Raw genomic sequence first — 16,537 nt, 5'->3', positions numbered from 1 at the left:
TTCTCATGATAGTGAATGAGTCTCACAAGATCTGATGGTTTTAAAAAGGGGAGTTTCCCTGCACAAGCTCTCTTATCTGCCACCATGTGAGATGTACCTTTCACCTTCCGCCATGATTGTTAGGCATCCTCAGCCACGTGGAACTGAGAGTCCATTAAACCTCTTTTTTTCGTAAATTGCCCAGTCTTGGGTATGTCTTAGCAGTATGAAAGTGGACTAATATAGTAAATTGGTAACAGTAGAGTGGGGCACTGCAGAAAAGATACCCAAAAATGTGGAAAGGACTTTGGAACTGGGTAACAGGCAGAGGTTGGAACAGTTTGGAAAGCTCAGAAGAAGATAGGAAAATGTGGAAAAGTTTGGAACTTCTTAGAGACTTGTTGAATGTCTTTGACCAAAATGCTAATAATGAGATGGACAATGAAATCCAGGCTGAAGTGGTCTCAGATGGAGATGAAGAACTTGTTGGGAACTAAAGCAAAGGTGACTGTTGTTATGTTTTAGCAAAGAGACTGGCAGCATTTTGCCCCTGCCATAGAGACTTCTGGAATTTTGAACTTGAAAGAGATGATTTACGGTATCTGGTGGAAGAAATTTCTAAGCAACAAAACATTCAAGAGTGATTGGGTGCTGTTAAAGGCATTCAGTTTATAAGGGAAGGAGAGCATAAAAGTTCAGAAAATTTGCAGCCTGACAATGTGGTAGAAAAGAAAATCCCATTTTCTGAGGAGAAATTCAAGCCAGTAGAGAGATGTATAAATAACAAGGAGCTGAATGCTAATCCCCCAAGACAATGGGGGAAATATCTCCAGGTCATGTCAGAGGTCTTTATGGAAGCTCTTCCCACCACAGGCCTGGAAGCCTCAGAGTAAAAAATGGTTTCATGGGCTGGGCCCAGGATCCTTGTGCTGTATGCAGGCTAGGGACTTGATGCCCTGTGTCACAGTTGCTCCAGCTGTGGCTGAAAGAGGCCAACATAGAGCTTGGGCTGTGGCTTCAGAGGGTGCAAGCCCCAAGCCTTGGCAGCTTCCATATGGTGTTGAGCCTGCAAGTGCACAGAAGACAAGAATTGGAGTTTGGGAACCTTTGCCTAGATTTCGGAAGGTGTAAAGAAATACCTGGATGCCCAGGCAGAAGTTTGCTGCCAGGGGTGGGACCCTCATGAAGAACTTCTGCTAGGGCAGTGCAGAAGGGAAATGTGGGATCAGGACCCCCACACAGAGTCCCTACTGGGGTACCACCTAGTGGAGATGTGAGAAGAGGACCACTGTCCTCCAGATCGCAGAATTGTAGATCCACTGACATCTTGCATCATCTATCCAGAAAAGCCACAGACACTCAGCACCAGCCTGTGAAGACAGCCAGAAGCGAGGCTGTACTCTGCAAAACCACAGGAGTAGAGCTGCCCAAGACCATGGGAACCCATCCCTTGCATCAGCATGACCTGGATGTGAGAGATGGAGTCAAAGGAGATCATTTTGGAACTTTAAGATTTGTCTGCCCTGCTGGATTTCGGACTTGCTTGGGGTATGCAGCCCCTTTGTTTTGGCCAATTTCTCCCATTTGGAACAGCTGTATTTACCTACTGCCTGTACCCTCATTGTATCTAGGAAGTAACTCATGTGCTTTTGATTTTACAGGCTCATAGGTAGAAGGAACTTGCCTTGTCTCAGATGACATTGAACTCTGGACTTTTGAGTTAATGCTGAAATGAGTTAAGACTTTGGGGGACTGTTGGGAAGGCATGATTAGTTTTGAAATGTTAGACATGAAACTTGGGAAAGGCCGGGGGCAGAATGATATGGTTTGGCTGTCCCCACTGAAATCTCATCTTGAATCGTAACTCTCACAATTCCCACGTTATGGGAGGAACCTGGTGGGAGGTGATTCAATTATGGGGGCAGGACTTTACAGTCACTATTTTCACTATTGAAATGAGAAAATATATCACTATTTTCTCATGATAGTGAATGAGTCTCACCAAATCTGATGGCTTTAAAACAGGGAGTTTCCTGCATAAGCTCTCTTCTCTTGTCTGCTGCCATGTGAAATGTGCCTTTCACCTTCCACCATGATTGTGAGGCTTCCCCAGTCACGTGGAAGTCTGAATCCATTAAACCTCTTTCTTTTGTAAATTTCCAAGTATCAGGTATGCCTTATCAGCAGCGTGAAAATGGACTAATACAAGGTATCTAAAGAAGAATGGATTTGAAATAAAACTTAATCTAAAACATTGAAGAAAAATGGGAAAACCACCAAGAGAATGAAAGTGAGATAAAGAAAGAAGTAAAATGAGTTATGAAGTGGTTGAATTGGAAGGCAATAATATCAAATTTACATGTTTATAGAGTTACTGGAGAAGATAAAATAGTGGAACAGAACTAATACCAAAATCTGTCATTCAAGAAAAACGTTTGGAAGTAAATGAAGACATAATATACAAATTGAAAAATCTAACCAAGTACTTAAGAAAATGTACCTGAAGTAATCACCTACAAGACAAATTCTACTAAAATTATTACATAGTAACAATAATGAAAACATACTGATGACTTCCAGGCAAAATGTTGAAACAAACTAGAAAGGGAGAAAAGAATGAGGTTGGCATTAGATTTGTCTACTTGCATAAAGGTAACAACTAGAACTAAAATACAAACCTTCCTAAATACATAATTTTTTTAAAAAAAGAGCAAATTTGTCATCTAGAAAGAGAAACAGCAAATTTAACAAAGAAAAATAATTTGTCACAGCAGAAAGACTATCAAAAGAAATTAATGAAATGGCAAACAACATATACCAAGGAGAGAAACAGTAAATATAACTATATACATAAAATTACAACAAAATCATGATTTATTCTGAATGGTTAAATATAAAGGAATAGACAAATGTGTAACAGGCAAATAAAAATGCAAAGAAGGGGCCAGGCATGGTGGCTTATGCCTGTAATCCCAACACTTTGGGAGACTGAGGTGGGCAGATCACTTGAGGTCAGGAGTTTGAGACCAGCCTGACCAACATGGTGAAACCCGGTCTCTATTAAAAATACAAAATTAGCCAGGTGCGGTGGTGGGCCCCTGTAATCCCTTCTACTGGGGAGGCTGAGGCAGGTGAATTGCTTGAACCTGGGAGGCTGAGATTGCAGTGAGCTGAGACTGTGCCATTGCACTCCAGCCTGGGTGCTAGAATGAGACTCTGTCTCAAAAACAAAAACAAAAAAAAACAAAACCAAAAAACACAAAGAAAGCAGGGTGGTAACCCTTATATCAGATGGGTAGATTTTAAACCAAAATGCATTAAGCATTATAAGGAAAGATATGTTTAAATGCTAAAAACACAATTAAGATATAATAGGATTATACAACAAATAATGACATCCCCCTTTATATAAGGAGACATAGAAATCCAGTGACAGTTGGAGACTTATACTATTCTCAGTATAAGACAAATAGACAAAAAAGAATATAATACACCTAAACAACATAATCACTAGGGTATATCTTATGCTCTATACAACTTTATAACCTGAAAATAGATAATATACCTTCTTCTTAAGTACAGATAGAACAGTCCCCAAAATGCTCAGAAGTTAGCTCATAAAGAAGACATAAGCTTGGTGCAGTGATGCATGCCTGTAATCCCAGCTACCTAGGAGGGTTGTTTTGAGCCCAGGAGTTAGGTGCAGGGCTTGGGTGAAACAAAGTGTTCTCCCTTGGCCAGGGTTGCTCAGTGGAAAGGTGAGTCACAGAGGGAGGCTCTCTGCCCCTCTCTCCTACTGGTGCTTTACTTTTATCAGCAAGGGGCTGTTTGACTGCATTCTCTCCTAGGGTGTCTTTCATGATTCTGGTGGATTCCTGTTTTCCATACTGAATTAAAGCCCACAGAGTTGCTCTTTATGCACTATCTTGCTATTTCCAAGTGGCTGAGGCATGCTAGAAGCCTCTAATCCACCATCTTAGAACAAAAAAAGAAACTGAAATAAAGAATTTCTAAAAAAACAAGGACAATGAAAAGTTTGCACATCAGATATTATGGGATTTACTTCAAGCAATGAGCTGAGGAAATTTATAACTTTTATTTATGTTTATCAATAAAAATGTAAGAAGATAAATGAATTCCCCAGTTCAAAAAGCAAGAAAAAAAGAAAAACAGAGTAACCAAAAACACAGGAAATAATAAAGATAAAATTGCCATTAAATGCAAAATGAATAGAAAAATAGATCTAAATAAATGTTTTTAATTAACAAATTAGACACACAGCTAATTTAATCAGAAAATGGAGAAAGAACAAATAAAAATAAGAACTGAAATGGGGAAATGATCACTGAAAAAGAAGTAATTTAAAACTCATTAAGAGACTACTTTCCAAACTTCGCTGCAAATAAATATGAAAACTTAGATGAAACAGTTTCCTACATAAATATACTTTACCAAAATTGGACACACTAGAGGTAGAAGTCTTAGGCAGGCCAATTTCCAGAAAAGAAATAGAGAAAATTATTAAAGAACTACTCCACAGAAAAGCACCAGGCTCACTTGGTTTCTCAGGGGACTTCTATGTAATTGTCAAAGACCAATATTCATAGTGTCTCAAAAATTATTATTCCAAAGCATAAAAAATGAAGAAAAATTTTATAATTCTTTTAGGAAATAGATATAACCTGATAAATACAGTATGAAAAAGAAAAATTATAGACCAACATCACTTACGGATATTAATTTAAAAGTTCTAAATAATAGGAGAGTGAAGATAATTTAGCAACTGATAAAAAATGATACCCCACGACAAAGTGAATTTATTCCAGGAATATGATGTTCCATAATGTGACTCAATAAATGGAAATCCATTAATGTAATATACCATATTCATAGAGCTGAGATAGAACAGGCTACTTCCACAGGTGCCAAAAAAACCTTTGGCAGAATCCAACACTTACGTGATAAAGACATTCAAGAACCAGTAATTGAAGAATGCTTTCTTTCCATGAATATATGTGTCTGTGTGTCTATCTTTTTCCTAAAGCTAGCATATTACTTAATGGGGAAACATTTAGATCAGGAACAAAGTAAAGATACCCATTGTTTCCACCACTTTTTAATATTATACTACAGGTATTAGCTAACGCATGTAGGGAAGAAATTTCACGACATGAGAATTGGATTTTTGCAGATGGTTTCATGAGCCTGGAAAACATTTGAGAAGTAATATACTAATTTAAACAATAAAAGTAGTCCTGAAAAGTAGCAGGACATAAAATTATCACACAGAAATCAATAGCCTTCACATAACCAGTGAGATAATCCAGTGGTAGGAGAAAAGACAACTTGAAGTAGCAACATAGAACATGAAATATTGAGACTCAGCACATTTCTTGTCAAATTTATTCCTGTATGAGGAAAACTGTAAAACATTCTTGAGACTCAAAAGTAAACAAGCAAATTGCAAGAAATAGGTTGTGAGTTCTCTCTAATTTAAAATTAACACAATCCTACATATGCATTTACTTTCTAATTCTGCAATCATTTATCTAGGAATTTACCCTGAAGATAATCAAGGCAAAAATATGTATGCACAAGGTTATTATGCTATGGTTAGTATTCCTTCATATACTGCACTTTTCCCTGAATACATATCACATTTTAAGGAATTTCTCTACCTACCTCCTTTTTAAAATTTAACTTTCTACTTTGAGATAATTACATTCTCATGTAAGTGGAACAAATAGTACAGAGAATGGTACTGGATGTATCCTTAACCCAATTTACCCCAGTATCATAGCCATGATCTTGAAATTAACCCAACCACTCATTTCATTCAGATTTACATGTACACAGTGAGTGTGGTTAGTTCTGTGCTGTTTCAGCACACATGTAGTTTTGTGTACAAACCGCCAAATCAGGACAGAATAGTACCACAAGGATCTCTTGTGCAGCCCTTTTGTAACCACATCCATAAACTCTCCAGCCCTATCATATCTCTGTGCCATCCCTAATCTATGCAAACGTTTAATTTGTTCTTCATTACTATAATTTTGTCATTTCAAGAGTGCTATATAAATCATACAGTATATATAACTACTATATATGTATATGTATATATTTTAGACATATAGTATATAGACTGTTGGGATTGGCTTTTTCCACTGAGCATACTTCTGTTGAGATCTATCCAAGTTGTATCAATACTTCATTCCTTTTAAAATATAATCCACTTATATAACATAATATTCACCATTTTAAAGTGTACAGTTCAGTGGTGATTAGATTATTCACAGTTTGTACAGTCATCACTCCCCACCCAAAAGAAGGCCTGTACCTATTAGTACTCAGTTCCAATTTACCCTTCCCTATCTCCCGGCAACTGCTAATCTACTTTTTGTCTCTTTGGATTTGTCTGTTCTGAACATTTTATATAATGGAATCATACACTATTATGAATAATGCTGCTATGAAGATTCATGTACAAGTTTTTATATGAACATATGTCTATTTCTCTTGGGTATACACCTAGGAATGGAATTGGCTGGATCATATGTTTGACCATTTGAGGAACTGCCAACCTGTTTCCCAAAGTGGCTGCACCATTTTACAGTTCCATCAGCAATGTATGAGGCTTTCAGTTTCTCTGCATCCTTACCAACACTTGTTACTGTTTTTTTATTATAGCCATCCCAATGGGTATGAAGTAATATCTGATTGTGGTTTTGATTTGCATTTCCCTAATGAATAATGATGTTGAGAGTCTTTTCATGTGCTTATTGGCCATTTATGTATCAGCTTTAGAGAAATGTTTATTCAAATCCTTTGACCATTTTAAAATCACGTGGCTATCCCTTGTATTGATGAGTTGTAGTAATTCTGTATGTATAGTCTGGATATCAGATCCTTATGTGTGATTTGCAAATATATTCTCGATTTTGGTATCTTTTCACTTTCTTGCTAGTGTCTTTTGACTCCCAAAGTTTTTAATTTTGATGAAGTCCTATTTATCTTAGTTTTTCTTTTGGTTACTTGTGCTTTTGGTGTCATATCTGAGAAATTTTTGCCAAATCAAAGGTCGTGCAGATTTATACCTGTATTACCTTCTAAGAATTTTATCATTTTAGCTCTTTTACTTTCAGGTCTTTGATGCATTTTGAGTTAATTTTTGCATACTGTGTGAGCTAAGGATCCATCTTCATTCTCTTGTACATGGATATCCAGTTGTCCCACTTTATTTTTTGAAAAGGGAATTCTTGGCAAGTCTAAAACCCTACTGAGTCATTCATGGCTCCTGTCACCTAACATTTTGCTATCACCAAGTCCTACCACTTTGACTTTCTTAAGATTTCTCTGTCTGTTCTATTGTCTGTATCCCTTCTACTACCAACTGGTTCAGGCAACCGCCATAGACTTCGTATTTGTTTCCCTGTGTCCGTTTTCTTATTTATATCCTTCAAAATCATGCTTCACAAAGCCTTCAAGTATTGAAAATACAAGCTAATCACATAATCCCCTATGTAAAAGGTTTTATGGATTCCCTTCTATACAAGAGGGTGACCAAGAAGGTAGTCTGAATTCAGAGGACTTGATTTCATTTATTTCTTCTTACTATGTATATGGCCCTCTTGGCCACATATTTCTCCCCATCTGCAAAATGAAGATATTTACAGATCTTCATGGGATTTTTCATGATTAAGAAACTCATGTAAAGCACTTAACACAGGGCCTGGATTGTAGTTATCAATAAATATTAGTTACTGTTATCAGTTTATATTGTTAAATATTTTGTTGTTGACACTTGGGCAAAATCAGAGTAACTCTCTTCTCTCAGCTATTTTGGGTACTTGTAAAATAAGAATGAGTTTGAAATCTCAAGATATCAAAAAACTTAGCCTCTTTATTTTCTATCCAAATTGTAATAAATAATATTAGATGGCATTAATAATATTAAAGGCCACCCTGGCTTCAGCACTCTACTTAGGATATTTCATTTTTATTTGCAAACGTTCCAGCAAATTTGGGCTTCTCCACTTTATTGTAAGGGCAAACCCAGAAGGATTTGTCCATGACTGGGTATCTACTTTAAAGGGGAAACATGTCTGACTCCTTTTGCCATCTCTCTTCAGGCAGGAATTTGTCATATTGAGTTGCAGTAAAAAAGAAAAAAAAACAAAATCCATTACTTTTTTGAAGCAGATTCAGGGGTAGGTCCCCCTTTGTTATTTACTAGGAACATTAAACTGAAAGTTGGCCCAATTTTGGACAGATTTCTTACCGTAATTTAGAAGACAGATGCTGTTTGTTGCATTATGTGTAAATTATCTTCTGAGAAAGGGGAACACAGATCTTAATTGCAAAATGCCTCTCATTTCTCAAGTCACACACACACATCACTTGTATGACAGTGCTAGAAAGCATCAGATCTATGTAGAAATTTTAAGGTCCTCCATAAACAAAACAATATTTTGAGGAAAAAAGTTGGAGGGATGAAAAATTTTGGAAATAGTGGTGATGACTGCACAATAGTGTGAATATAATTCATGCCACTGAATTCTACATTTAAAATGGCTAAAATAGTAAACTGTATGTTTTATATATATATATACACACACACATACATATATATATTTGCCACAATTAAGTAAACAGTTATACATGTATACATAATCAGCAGTACATTTTAAAAAAAAGTTTCAGGGTCAGTAATTGAGTACAAATTTGAAGAAACTATCCAAAGCAGCTGAGCCCCTGGGGCTGTTAGCAAAAACTCCAGAGAGCTGATTTTGGCCTGAAGTGAGTCTCAAAGCTTAAACATTAAAAGGATACTTAGAACATACAGACTTTTTCATCCTAACATAATATGATAAACAATTTAAATCTGAATGTAACAACTACTGTTCCATATCTTTTCCTAATACCATTACATGTTCCTGTATTTTACTGGTCAAAAAAACTGTGAAGTTAATTGGCATAGCCTGTTATTTTCTGGTATCTGTTCCGATTTCAAAGGAAAGAAACAGGCTCAGAGAAGATGCCTTGCCCAAAGTCACACATTTAAAAAGAATATAAGAGCTATATTGAGTACAAATGCAGTTCCACTGATTCATCATTCATTAATTATATAGATACTTGAACATCTGCTGTGTCCTAGGCACTGGGGATATAATGAACACCACAATGTCCATATCCTTTCTCAAGGATATTATTACAGTCTAATAAAGGTAGGAGTTGCCCCACAGTTATCATACAGTATGACAAGGTGGGGTAAGTACAAAGGACTATGGGAATATTTCACAGGGCTGTTTAAAACAATATGTAATATTCAGAAACATCTGATATTTGGCTCAGCTTAACTTCTATAACTGTGTAAACCCTAAGTTTTCCATCTTCTTTGGAAACCTCCTAATTATTCAGAGACATTAGCCTTTCATAGCCCCAAGCCAGCCACATAGCCAGTTGCATCACACTGCAGCACACTGAGGCAGACTGCAGGTTGAAACTTACCCAGAACTTGTTTTACCTTAGCCATGGAAACAGGTGTACTCATTCCTCCTTCATGGGTCTACTGAAATTCAACACTTAACATTAGGTTCCCGATGCATAGTGGATACTGAATAAATGTTTAATAAATGAATAAAGTCTCCCCAAATCAAGCCTTCCTATTGAGCTGGGGCAGTCCCAACCAGCTTCCACCTTCTTCTAATATATTGCTGTAACAAAATACGGATTTCCTGGTATTTCTGTGGGGACTGTTAACTGTTACTTCAGTTTATATTTTTACTAACTGGACATAACCATGCTCTCCAAAAAGGTAAATATTTTATTGTTGCTTTAAAACTTGGTATCTCAAACTTCCATATCTAGAACTTTTATGAGCAGCACAAATAATCTTTTATAATGTTTAAGGGTGATGTTGAAACTGCCAAAAAAGCAAAGATACTGAGATCTAGATCTTTGTCTTAATAGTTACATATATTTGCAATATCTTGTTAACTATGGAAGTTTCTAATGGTTTTAGGATCTTATTTGTATCATTCTTGAAGGGCAATTAATTATTTGCTATTTAATTGTAATTTTCAGGTAAAGAAGATACTCCCTCATTACTTGGCCTCTGTGGATCTCTAACGTCAGTGGCAAGTTATAAGTCTCTAACAAGCTTAAAATCTAATGACTACCTTGCAAGTCCTACAACAGAGATGACAAGTCCAGGCCTAACTCCATCCTGAAAATTTTTAAGTAAAAGCCAAAAGTTTTTATGTTGTAAATGTTTAATTTACATATGTTTGACTGCTGGGAAGACCTTTGAAATTTTATATTGTTCTGGTACATGTCTGAAAGTCTATTGCTTAGAGAGAATCCACTCCAGATAAGAGATTTTGAGTGAAAAACAATGATCCTGCCATTTTTCAGTTTTAAAATTCTTATATTTGTCATTGAGAAAGTTCATAAAGGAATAGGCTTTAAAACAAAAAAGCTTTCAAAGATCCACCAAATAGTTCATAGCAAATTGTACATATTGTTCAGCTGATTTTTATATATTTAAATATACCTTAGTGGCCAGAGACTGACTTCAAAGTTTTATTCCAGAGACTTAAGCTAAGAATTTTTTCATTCTTTCAGAGTTTCAAAAAAAAAAAAGTTAATTTCATTTTGTCATTAATTTCTTCTTAAGTTCTATGCTTTAAATGCCTTGTTTTTAATATCAGGGGAAGGTTCTCAGCTGCATTCTCACAGTGGCTTATTCAGTTTTTCTTTAATATTTACCATTTGGTATCAACTCAACATTCCACTTAACATTTTATAATTTCCATAGGAATGTGTCTGTTTTGGTAGTTACTGACTTAATTTGTTAGTGCCACAAGGAAGATATTTTACAGCATTTTATGCCATTTAGGTAAAATGAATAAACTGTTTTCCAAGATTTTCTTAAAAGATTATCAATTTAAAAATATGATCAAGTATGCCTCAAATACTAGACATATTTCAAAACGTAGAACAAACGTTGAAAAACTGTTTTGCCAGGAAAGAGTTCAAGTTAGTTAAGGATTTGAGAGGCGTTTAAACAAGGATCAATAAGGTAGTTATCATACTTGATTAATATATGTCTGATACTCAGTGCTGGTTCTTTTTCCTGTTTGTGCAACAATGAATTGTGTCGTATGTTTTATAGACTCTAGCATTAATCACACCATAATCTCATTTTAAAACATTTAAATGTTAAAAAATCCCCACACTTATATACAGGTAAAATTAGTTTTCTTTTTTTAAACCCCCCCCCCAAAAAAAGTTGTAATCTGTACTTCTATTTTTTTTGGAATTTTTGAAACAGCTACATTAATTCCTAAAAATCCCGCCATACTGAAAATGTATGGCGTGTATTTTCTATAGTAAGTAATATGAGGAAAACATGATTAGCTGTGCCAAAGAAATTTTATACATTGTTTACATGATGAGGCCACAGTACTTATTGGGGACTTCATATGGTATTTTTGTTTATTATTATTGAGAAGAGTCAAGAACCGACGTTGCCACATTCATTCTTTGTGTTAGAAATGTAGGAGTGTGGTAGTTTTCTGCAAAATTTACAGCTTAGTCTCATAATTTGGAATTTAAGATAATAAGTAGTAACAAAGCAAGTCTTATATGTAAGACAGTCAAACAGTGTCACTTCGGGGACAAAGGCCTGGAAGCCCTTAAAATAAGTTATCTTAGATGTGCCAGAACATATTCAGAGCTTTATTCCTTTAGCTTAAGGCTTTAATACTTGTAGAAATGCAAATATTCTTGAGAAATGACACATTTTCGTTCTCAATTTCTCAATTCTGTATACCTGATTGTAAGTGAAGTATCCAAAGCAGGTTTTCATCAGCTTGGGGTATGGAAGGTAGGTATAATAGGACAATGGAAACTTTGGGAGAAGGGAGTGAGGAAATGGATAAGGAGAAATTTGAAAATTTTAGCCTGGACTTGAGCACTATTGCTGCTTTCGTATGAACTATCAGAATGTTTAAATGCTTTATCAATCATGGTCCACTCTCAACTAACATTTATTATCCTTTAGTAATTAAACAATGGTTTTACATACATTTTTGTAATATAGAAGGAAATTCAAGATTCCATAATCGTAAAATTTTTCAGATCTGTCTAATGTATAATTTGTGCATCTTAACATGCTGCTAAATGCAGATTTAAACATTACATCTGAGGATCATGACTTTTCCTCCTTTCTTGGAGATCTTGGTGTAAAATTCATCTGCTGTTATAAAATCAGGTTTCTACACAGTTCATTTCACACTAGTTACTGTTTGCATGAAGAAACAATGTATGTCTCAATCTTTAATTTTAGTTTGGTAGTGTTTACTGTTCACCCACCCCTCTTGCCTCCAAAAGAATGCTGAATTATACGCCAATATTTCCATGTGTATTCTGTTGCCTTGATGCATACTATACTTGTTGCATGTATATTAAACATTTTGTACTATGCATTGGTGGTCTTATTTTGCTTGACAAAAAGTTAACCGATTTAACTTGTACACTAAACTTTTGTTTCAGCAAATGTGGTAACTATATATTGTTTCACACCTAAAATACTAACATGAAAATGGAATGGGAGAAATCCTTATTCCAACTCACGTCAAGTTAAATATCCTATTTTTAAAAAGTAATATGATATGCTTTAGAATACACATCTACTGAATCAGTACAGTTTAGTAATGGTTCTGGCAGTGTTACTAATTTAATTATAAAATAGTCATGTTTGCTTTCTTTGTAAGAATCATCACTGTCTTCTTGGCACCTATGGCATCAGGATGATGTAAGCATTAAATAAAATCATATATAAAAGTTCTAAAGAGATAAATGCCAAATGCAAGCTACTAATTATGATTGGCAGAAAAAGTAAATCATAAGTTAGTTGTTAAATCAGTAGATTTACATACAGTTTTTAAGTGGTTATAAATGTGTCCCAAATTTACAACTTAGAAAACTGATTTGTTAAAGTTCCTATCATTAGATGAAATGTCCAGATTTTGCTAAACATATTGGATTACCGCTTAAGCGTCACAAGACTGTGGTTCATTCTGCTCTTCTGAAAGCAAAGCAGCTTCGATTTGGTTTTAGCATTTGTCATTTTAACCGATGACAGGAAAGGGAAGATAAAATTATCTCTTTTTCATTATGGTACATTTAAAAAGTGTATTTTAATACAAACCAAAACTTTTAGATTTCTAACACAGATCACCTTATCATAAGCCCCATTTTCCATACTGCTAGTTATCTTTCCAAAACGCAAGTCTAACTGTTACAACTGTGCCGGAAAGTTTTTCCTAGGCTTCCCATGGCCTTCTTGTTCCTCCTTTAGCACACAAGGCCTTTGACTACATTTCCAGTCTGATCTCTTACCACATTTCCATGTATACATTTTGTTCAAGCCATATGGACTAAATTCCACTGCCTTACTGAGACTCCCACTTCCCTGCATATTTACTAATTGGATTGCCTGTCAGTCCAACTCTTAGGTTTCCTGACCCTCCCCTTCTCTGCCCCCAGGCTGAGTGAACAACTCCCCATATTTCCCATGACTCCCTTTGCATGCTTCTAGCAATCAATCAGTCATAGCTCTGAAACCTCCTGTGGCCAGTAACAATATCTGAAATGTCTTGTCTCCAGTGCTTTTTTTATACTGCCTACTACAAAAAATGTCCCAATAAATGCTGACAGATTAAAATATAAAAGCAGTAATATTTTATTTAAAAAGTTCATCTTAGAAGAAAATTCAAAAGGGATACAATAAACTTGTCCACATCCCAAACACTTGTGCCCAAGACAAAAAGAGGGAAGAATTTGTTTTTAATTTTAAGTTCAGGGGTACATGTGCAGGTTTGTATATAGGTAAAGTTGTGTGTCATGGGGGTTTATTGTACAGATTATTTCATCACCCAGGTATTAAGCCTAATACCCATTAGTTATTTTTCCTGTCCCTCTCCCTCCTCCCACTCTCCACCCTTTGACAGACCCCAGTAGATGTTGTTCCAAGAGGGAAAATTTTAAAAAACACATGCAGTTAAATAACCATCGTGAATAGTCTTCCTAGAAAAAGAAGAAAAAAAATTGCCTTTTAAAAAAAGTCAAACATGTATTAAAGGTTGCAATCATCTAATATTTAAAATTAAAGATGTTCCTTCTTAAAATTTTACATTTAATCAACTAAATGTTTATGTTAGAAAATTTAACGTTAATAGAATAAAAGCTGTTTAAGAAACATCACCAAGAACACTGTTGTGGCGCATGTTTACAAATACTGCAATTCCTGCAACATATGTACTGGAAAGTCTGGAAAGCCCACATGGCTGAGAGTTATATTTGAATACTGATGTAAAACCTGGGAATATTCATCGTGCCAATTATGGTTCAATTATTTTATCAGAACTCTGGAAGCAAATTAAAATTTTAAAATTTTAGCTATTCCATGGACTGAATTTTTCTAGGTACTATTTTAATACAAATTAATTATGGCAAAATTCTGAACCCTTTTTGGTTCAGAATTCTAAAAGTATTAATGTTTCTTTACCTCTTAAGTATAAAGAAAGCTTCAATTCAGCCTTCTTTTCATCCAGATACATTGCATGTAGTATGTGTTAGAAAAACTACTAGGCATTTAGATTTACTTATATTACTTTATTCATAAGTAAGAATTTTCCTAAGTGCAGTGAGGGGTAGGAGACATGGAAACCTTTCTCATACTTACAGGTGATATTAAACTGAAATATGTAACTGCCTTTTGGGAACAGTATTAACTTTTTCTGCTTTTTTTCTATGAATTATCCATAAGCATAGCAAAACTAAGATAAATTTAAATTTAATATTGTTAAAGAGCACTGTTCAAGATAAACTTTCATATATATATCACAGTACAGCATTATACAATGATTTTATATAAAAATATTTAGAAGCACAGTGATGATTTTAAGAAGGCATAAACATTTTAATGAAATAAAAGAACGTCATGAATATTTATATGGATATGTTGCAAATTTAAGGTAAATCAACATAGGATAAAATAAACACAGAAGATTACATGCAAACCCTATATACTTTATTTCTGGTGTTATACTTTCCTACTATAGTACAAAATCAATTAGTTCCTCTACCAGCACTAAAGACTTGTCATCTATTCATTTTAGGAGAGGAAAAAAATGCTTCACATTTTCCTAAAATAAAGACTGCAATAAAGTGCTGTTTTCTTTTTAAAGGATATAGATCCTAAGAAAATAAAACTAAAGTATAAAAAATGAATAGCATTTCTTTTCCTGCCATTATATCCTTTCTTATCTCATTCCTACATACAATGAATGATAAGCTAAAGTATTTAGACATGTACGGTGACTGAAAGCAATGTCTTCAAGGAAACAGCTTCTTGTTTAGCCTCTTACTCTACCATACTTAGTGTAAAAATCAAAGGATATTTTAGAAATATTTTGTAACTATTATTGTAGCAATAATGTCTTGTTAGAACAAGACAATAAAAATGACCTAGAGAATTCCGTGAACAATGATACTTGGATTACAAGATGGCTAAAAATCGGAGGCTATTCCTGTGTGCAAACTATTTTTACCAGTCTAAATACTATATAATTTACCACTGAACACCCAAGTTTGGCTGAAGTGAACATTTGCTACTATCAGTAAAAAACTCCCTCTCTTACAGGAACAGCAGAAATACAGACATTTAGTCATCAAAAATGGCACAATGTACATCACACAAATGATTATATTATGGTTCATAAGGAGAACAGCCACAATTTTGATCAAAGAAATCTTAATACATGTGAAGCCTTAAAACAGCAACATGGCGGGGTGGGACAGGGAGGCGGGAACCTAATGCATTTGAATTAAAGGAAACAGGCAATATTTGGTCAATGTGAACAATGCTATTTAACGACTGCCTTCCTTACTTTACTGAAATACAGAAATACCTATGTACATGATTTAAATGTGCACAAGACTTGGGCTTTTTTTTTCTAGACTACGTACATCATTCAGCACACAATTCAAAAAGTTCTTGTGTATCCGACACACTCCCATTAAGATTATGTTACACTGAAACATACAATATTAAACTCTCAGAGATTGCTTTTGATGCTAAGGAGTAATTTGTCTTATTTTTACAAGAATGCTCAATGGTGGTGATTTCTAGAATATTATTTTCTGTATCACCAAAAATAGGATAAAATTTATTTTAAAATTATGGTTTAGAGGTAGAGCTGAAATCATTTATTTAAATTATAGGAAAGAAAGACATAAAATCATTGTAAGAGAATAATGGTGAAAAACATTCTTGCCTAACAGTCTCCATCTTCTTTGGTTATAGTTGTTGTTTCAAGTTGAAACAGCATCACTAGTACTGCTGCCTTCGAACATTTTGTTTCTGGAAAAAAGCCTTTCCAAATTCATATGTACTGATCATAATGGCACAAGCAGGAGCAATTTTAATTAAGCGAGGAATTAGGCCTGAAAAAAGAATAGGAATAATCAAAACAAATATTTTTTCTTACCT

General features: G+C 34.7%; 2 protein-coding genes across 16 annotated transcripts in view; one reads left to right on the top strand and one right to left on the bottom strand.

Annotated features, from left to right (window-relative positions):
- RUNDC3B (RUN domain containing 3B) overlaps positions 1–12,465 on the top strand; it is a 182,891-nt gene extending 170,426 nt beyond the window's left edge. For all 9 annotated transcript variants that reach the window (XM_007982295.3, XM_007982296.3, XM_007982293.3 and 6 more), the window contains one exon: positions 10,063–12,465. In XM_007982295.3, the coding sequence (XP_007980486.2) occupies positions 10,063–10,208 (146 nt within the window). In that variant the 3' untranslated portion in view covers positions 10,209–12,465. The remainder of the gene's footprint in view (positions 1–10,062) is intronic.
- Positions 12,466–13,702: 1,237 nt separating this feature from the next.
- SLC25A40 (solute carrier family 25 member 40) overlaps positions 13,703–16,537 on the bottom strand; it is a 55,252-nt gene continuing 52,417 nt past the window's right edge. For 6 of the 7 annotated variants that reach the window (XM_038004574.2, XM_038004575.2, XM_038004576.2 and 3 more), the window contains one exon: positions 13,703–16,491. In XM_038004574.2, the coding sequence (XP_037860502.1) occupies positions 16,379–16,491 (113 nt within the window). In that variant the 3' untranslated portion in view covers positions 13,703–16,378. The remainder of the gene's footprint in view (positions 16,492–16,537) is intronic. The other variant, XR_005242405.2, reaches the window with a different exon arrangement.

Source organism: Chlorocebus sabaeus, chromosome 21 (assembly GCF_047675955.1).
Source record: "Chlorocebus sabaeus isolate Y175 chromosome 21, mChlSab1.0.hap1, whole genome shotgun sequence".
Taxonomy (NCBI): domain Eukaryota; kingdom Metazoa; phylum Chordata; class Mammalia; order Primates; family Cercopithecidae; genus Chlorocebus; species Chlorocebus sabaeus.
Note: the sequence above shows the minus strand (reverse complement) of the source record. Positions and strands in the feature narration are given on the sequence as shown.